Source organism: Pinus tabuliformis, chromosome 9 (assembly GCF_031772625.1).
Source record: "Pinus tabuliformis cultivar Carrire ecotype Pingquan chromosome 9, CPIR1, whole genome shotgun sequence".
NCBI classification, from domain to species: Eukaryota; Viridiplantae; Streptophyta; class Pinopsida; order Pinales; family Pinaceae; genus Pinus; species Pinus tabuliformis.
Genome location: NC_142307.1, coordinates 1,050,708,870 through 1,050,715,658, shown reverse-complemented (window position 1 = coordinate 1,050,715,658; position 6,789 = coordinate 1,050,708,870). Strand labels below are relative to the sequence as shown.

The 6,789-nt window shown below is 44.0% G+C and overlaps 1 protein-coding gene across 1 annotated transcript; it reads right to left on the bottom strand.

Annotated features, from left to right (window-relative positions):
- Nucleotides 1–4,597: 4,597 nt before the first annotated feature.
- Nucleotides 4,598–6,468, bottom strand: LOC149152300 (uncharacterized). The gene is made up of 2 exons (XM_089443442.1): nucleotides 6,011–6,468; nucleotides 4,598–5,444 (listed from the first exon to the last, which is right to left on the bottom strand). Exons 1-2 carry the CDS (start codon nucleotides 6,466–6,468, stop codon nucleotides 4,598–4,600), a joined length of 1,305 nt encoding a protein of 434 aa, XP_089299568.1.
- Nucleotides 6,469–6,789: the final 321 nt, after the last annotated feature.

The window sequence follows — 6,789 nt, the reverse complement described above, 5'->3', positions numbered from 1 at the left end:
ATCGCCAAAGATCTGGATGGAGTCACAGTGAATGTCCCGAGCAAACATTATAAGGAGTCTGAGGCTTTGCAGTTCAACATAGTTGTTAGTACCTGGTCCTAAACCCATCCTGATGTAGTAGTAGTGTTTGTCGTTCAGATAAAGAGATGCGCCCCCACCACACCCATGGGCGTTGGACGCACCATCAAAGTATGCCCATGCCTTGCTATGATCAATAAATTCAGCAAGGAACTTATTCCCCTCCTTAATATTTGGCACAAATCTAGAAATTCATGCCACTATCTAGAAATTTGTGCCATAATCCAACGATATTTTCCTTAGAAATTGTGTCATTGTTCAGACTTCTAGCACCTTTAATTTCATGTCCTTGTTAGATCTTCTAGCACATTTAATATCATTTCATTGTTATCCATCTATGCCCTTGATTTTCGTGTTGACGGACTAGAAGTCCCTCCTTGAAATTCAAGCCTCTAATAGACTCCTTTTGCCCTGAAAATTGTGCCACAGACCCACTAATTTCTCCTTGAAATTTCGTCCTATTAGACCTGAAATAAATGCACAGGGTCTCCTTGATTTTAATGTTGTAGTGATTGTTATCCCTACCTCAAAAAACACAGTAAATATTCCTTGAAACCTATTTTAGATATGGATTGTTGTACCTAGGTCTATGTGCCAACATTCAGACTTGAAACTCAGGCCTATGTGACGTATCTTGTTGCTACAATATGGTCTCTCCTATCTTAACCTTCACTTCTTCACCACTCCTCTTCACTTATCGAACTCTACAGATGAAGAATGAATGAGCCTCCTTTTCCTTTCCCCCCTTTTTAGTCTCCATAATGATGAGAAGCCCTATCCCTAAGATCAAGGGTTGGGATTAGATCTCAACTTATCTTGATAAGGGGTGGAGATCTAATATTAAATTGACCCCCTATCATGTCTTCCCCTTCATTAATGAGCCCCTCTAGTCACTTTATTAACGTTTTTGTACCATATACCTTTTTCTCTTTTTCACAAAGAAAAAATTTGTAACTATTCTATTAAAAGATCAGTTACATGTTACAAAAACTGGTAGTATCAACTACTGTTCAGTCCATAAAACTATTACAAGCTGCCACAAGTCAAAACTGCAGGCGATCACAGTCCCATAAATCCATGAAAAACATCAGTGATGAAACTAGTGTCCACATAGTAAGTTCGGTGCATAACTTACTAACTCCTATAAAACCAAAATAAATATGAAGTACATATACATGCCAAATATAAATAATGGGAGGTAGAAAAAAATCTCCCAGAAGACAGCTGTAATACTAAACCTCAGGATCAGCCGGAGTCTCCTCGATAAAAGGCCGATGATAATATCTATAGATCTGTCCGTCAGTGTGTTATGTGATGTGCCAGGTACCCCAGGTTAGCTCCGAAGCTTCTTTGGACATTTGATCAGCCACTTTGTTCCGAGACCTGTAAATATAAGTCACTGTGATGGAGTCAAAAAGTGCTCTAAGATGGTGTACCTCGCGCAGCAGTGTAGACAGTGTGTGCGAGTGACAATGAGATAGGTTGTTGAACCACTTGGTCACAAGTTGAGAATCGCCAAAGATCTGGATGGAGTCACAGTGAATGTCCCGAGCAAAGATTAGAAGGAGTCTGAGGCTTTGTAAATCGGAAGAGTTGTTAGTAACTGGTCCTAAACCCATCATGATGTAGTAGTGTTTGTCGTTTAGATAAAGAGATGCGCCCCCACCACACCCATGGGCATTGGACGCACCATCAAAGTATGCCCACGCCTAGCTGTGATCAATAAATTCAGGGGTCTCATGAGAGGGCTTGCTGCGAGTGCATTCCTCGGGAATGAGCCGAAAAGTGTCAAGAGATGCAGCACAAATCCAATCATAGTTGATAGGAATATCATTGAAAATATGTTTGTTTTGTCCGACGCATATTTCCCAAGCCACGATTAGAGGGAGGTTGCGTAGTTTTGGTCTGTGGGCAGAGTGTTACCACCAATATGTCCAGGCCTCTATTAATGTAGCGCCTTGCCAATTAATTCTGCAACCCACTTTTGTGATGACCCGAGACCAAATGTTATGAATGGTGTTGCAGTGCAGGAATAAATGGGGAGTGTCCTCGCAGTATTCCAGACAGTAACATCATCTTGATTCCCCATGATACGCCCTTCTGTGTAGAAATTCCATGGTAGGAATACAATGTCTAAGAATACACCAGAACAAAATTCTGTGTTTGTGCGGGGTATTCAATTTCCAAATAGTACTCCACCACCAGTCCTTTATAGGGGGTTCCCTGTGCTTGATGAGTTCGAGGTAACCCAACTTTGGAGCATAATGACCATTTTTTGAGACAACCCAAATCAAATTGTCCTCCTGGTCTGTGATGTGGATGTTGGATGCCTTCAGAGCCTAGATATATTGTTGCCAGACCCGAGTGCCCTCCTGAGGGAGCCCAAGGTCACCCACCTGTAGCCAGGCTTGATCCTGCCATGAGGAGTGAACCCTATCCACAATCTGTGCCAGATAAAAGATGTTTCTGTGGGAAAGGTGCTCAATGATAAACGCCAGAAGTTTATGAAATTCCCCACTCCCCAACCAGGAATCAGTGCCAATGCACACCTTAGCTCCCGAACCAATTTGCCAAGAAATACCATTCTGTAGGATGTGTGCTGCCCTAGTGATAGCCCTCCATATGATAGATGCCCCTGATTTTTGTGTGATGTTGCCATAGATCCACTCAAGGGGATTTTGGGGTGAGATATATTTGGCAACCATGACCTCTTTCCATAGGCTCTGTCTTGTGATTAAGTGCCAGCCCATATTAGCTACAAGGGCTCGAGAAAACAAGTGAAGATCCTTTAACCCCGAACCACCCCATTGTTTGGGTAGGTTTATGCAATCCCATGCAATCCAGGCAAACGTGGATGCCTTACCTAGGTTGCGCCATAGGAATTGTCTGCAGATGCATTTTATCTGATTAGTAATACTAATCGGTATCTAGGCCAGGGTCATCCAATAGACCAGAATGGCCTCCATCACAGACTTTATGAGGATAAATCTACCTGCCCTGGATAACCATTGATTATACCAGACATTTATTCTGCGCTCAATCTTAGCTATGATCCAGTTCTAGTCCTTGATCTTATAATCGTTTGGTTTGATGTGATACCCCAAATATTTGAGACCGCCATTGATGTCTATGTAGACATAGTCAAAAGGATTCCTAGAGGGGTCATTTTCCTGTCTCGTGCAGCCCATCATGATGATAGAGGATTTAGTGCTATTCGGTGCCATATCGGTAGCTATGCAAAACCAATTCAGGAGCAGATCGAATTGAATAGAGTCTTGTCTAGTGCCATTAAGGAAGATAAGTACATCGTCCACAAATAAAAGGTGAGTGAGATATAAATTATCATTGATCCGGAGCCCATGTAGTAATCCCCTATCTTTAGCATTATTGATAAGTAGAGAGAGGCCCTCCATGACAAGGACAAATAGTAATGGTGAAAGGGGACAGCCCTGACGGAGACCCCGCCCCATGTGGAAGAAGTCAGATGCAGTACCATTGATCAATATATTGAAGGTAGCGTGACAGATGCAGCCCATAATCCAGTTTATAAATGTATGAGGGAAACCTGAGTGGATGAGGATGAGGTGAAGGTAACTCCAGTCAACTTGATCAAATGCTTTAGTGAGATCAATCTTGAGAATATTTGATTTCAGTCACAAATTTTTGATAGAGTGAAGGACCTCCTGGGCTGTACCAATGGCCTCATGAATTTGCCTATGATTCAGAAAAGCAAATTGTTCCTTTTCAATATGAGTGGACAAGAAAGGCTTGATTCGGTTTTCAATTATTTTGGATATGATCTTGTAGATACAATTACACAATGAAATGGGCTTGAACTCATTGAAGCTGGTTGGTTTGTCCGATTTGGGAATAAGTGCAATAAAAGTGGTGTTGAATCCATCATAAATCCTAACCCGCACCCTGCTATCCTCAATCATAGCCAGAAGGTCTGCTTAAATGAGGTCGAAGAAGTGGATGAAAAACTCAATGGGCCAGCATCAGGCCCAGGGCTTTTGTCCCACTTGAACCATTTTAAAACACCCTCAAGTTCGCCCAGGGTGACCGGGGCATTGAGATCATCCTTCTGCTCCTGTTCAACGAAGAGTTTAAAGTGATGAGTAATGAGCAGGATGCCTAGGAGATTTATAATTGTAGATGCCCTATACGGATTGGAGAAGTGTCTGGTACCCATCTCAGTTAGCTATGCATGCGTTTTTGCAATATAGCCATTCCGATTGGACAGTTCCCAAATGGTGTTAGCAACCTTGCGGCAATTTGCGTGCTACTGAAAAAATTTAGTGTTTTCGTCACTGGCTTGTAACCAAATAGCCCGACTTTTAAGCCTCCAATCTTCCTCTTTCTGTCTCAGCAGTTTGGCCTTTTCGGTCTCAAGTGCAAAAAGTTGTGCCCTGGCATCCTCATTACTATAGCCTAATAGATCACCCCTATTGAGAGAGCCAATTTTTTCCTCAATGCTGTGCAGAGCCTCCCTTTCTAGTTTTTTCTTATTCCGAACCCACTAAATGGTAAGGTTCTTTATGCAAATAAGATTTTCATTGATAGCCCTGCCAGGGTCACAGTCCATCGCAGGTCTAAAGTGCTGCCAGGCCCGAGTGACCAGCTGGTTATAATCAGGATCTTGCAACCATCTAGAATTGAATTTGAATGGGGCTCGAGCTCTATTTGGTCCACATTCGAACTCTAGGTAGATGGGCGAGTGATTAGATTTACCTCCTGATCCCACCCATTGACGTGCACGAGACAAAACAGGAAGGAGGGCCTGTTTAATGAGGAATCTGTCAAGTCTGCGAGCCAAAGCAGCGCTTCTAGTCCTCCTGTTCCTCCAGGTAGGTTGTATCTTGGTAGTGTGAATGTCAACGAGATGAGAGGCACCGAGATTTGAGTTAAAAAACTCAGCCAATGGATCTGGGGTGGCCTGGGGACCCCAAGATTCAGCAATGTCCAAAGAAAAATTCAGATCACCACCCAAAATGAGATTGGGGACCCTCAGGAGTGAACAAGACAATAGGGAGTGCCAGAAACTCTCTCGATCAGAGCAGGGACCATAAACATTAACCAGGGTAAACTCAATCTCAGAGCAACAAAAAAGAACATTCATCGCAAGAACACCTGACCGGCCCCAATAGTTGATCATCTGGGTAGTTTTATTGTTGATGCCAAGAGCACATCCACCAGATCTACCACGAGCATCAAGTGTAATGAAAGTCCAATCAGGGAGAAAGGAAGTTAGAGTAGCAGTCACCTTTAACCCCACCCCAAGCGTTTCTTGCAGGAATATAATTTCAAAAGGCTTTTGTGCTAATAGGTCTCTGAGGGCCAATCTCTTATCAGGGTTGGCCAATCCCCTGCAATTGAAGGAGAGACATATCATGATGAACCAGTCATCAAGGGTCGTCTTGTTCTAAGGACCCGCATGAGAGAAGATTGTGTACCAGCTTCCACTTCAAATTTAGCTCTTTTGATGGCTTTCGTTAAGGCAGAAGGTCTGCCATGAGACTTGGAGGGTAAATTGCCCTGACCCGACCCAATACCGAAAGCCTCCCCAGATAGAGGGTTGGTTAGGGATCTAAGAAAGTAATTGTGCCTCAATGAGTGAGTTTCTAAAGAGGAGACAGAATGGTCAGGGGTGGATTCTGCAAATGAATGATGGATGATAGGGGAGAAGGAAGGAGATTCCAAAGCGATGGTGCAGCATACCGAGGGGAGGTTTAAGGATTTATGAGACTCACTCGATGATGTGCAAGGTAAGGTGATGGAAGATGATAGATAGTGATCAATAACAGATACATTAAACGAAAAAGTAATGGATGAAGATATATCTGTAAAATCAGAAGACAAAGGGCTAGAGAGAGTAGTACTCGAAATGATGAGATCATGTTGGGAAGCCATCGACGAGGTCAGTGGTCGGGACCTGGGATGTGTGGTAGTCCAGGTAGGCAGAGCTGTTGTCCACAACCCAACATCACCAGGGAGATCAAGGGCCCTCGCCTGTACACCTGCCTCGTCTAGAAAGTTGCTGGGATCCGGCTCAATTTGTGTGCCGATGGAGCAGGCTTTCTTTGCAACCAGCCTGTTGGCCCCCTTCCTTGGACATTCTTTATAGAAATGACCCACCTCATGACATTTCCTGCAATGAAAGGGCACGCCCTCATAGTTTAGAGGTTGCTGCAACCTCATCCCATCAAAACTCATAATAAAATTCTCATATAGACCATCCTTGGTGTCGAGAAAAATCAGGATACGGGCCACTGCTTTGCTACCAGTGGACAGGTAGGAACGATCATGATCTAGGTAAAGACCAAAGTGGCCCCCTATGTTCCGAAGAGCGGTGTCATTCCAAAATTGTAGTGGTAGTCCAGGAAACCGCATCCAGATGGGACCAACATCGACATTCTCTTTTTTGGGGTCGAAAAGGGGCACCCATCGCTTGAGATAGACAAGGTGCAGTTCGAGGTGCCAGAACTGCTTGAGAGCCCAATCAGAATGTTAAGGGCGGGCAAAGGTGAGAGAGAACCAGCCTTTGGGAATGACCCCAACCACCGGGAGAGATTCAAGGGACTCGCTCCAGATATCCCTTGTCCACCTCTGAAGTTGCGTTGCAGAGTATTTCCGGCCACGGATCTTCCCAACCAGGGTCTTGGCAGCAATGTTGCTCCAATCTTCCATGCCACACTCGCTTCCAAAATTTGT

Excerpts from the sequence above, each read along its gene's own strand:
- LOC149152300 (XM_089443442.1), bottom strand. The coding sequence starts at position 6,468 with ATGCGGTTTCCTGGACTACCACTACAATTTTGGAATGACACCGCTCTT. Across the intron at positions 5,445-6,010 it reads TGGACTACCACACATCCCAG|GGGATTGGCCAACCCTGATA; the intron begins GTCCCGACCACT and ends CTTCAATTGCAG.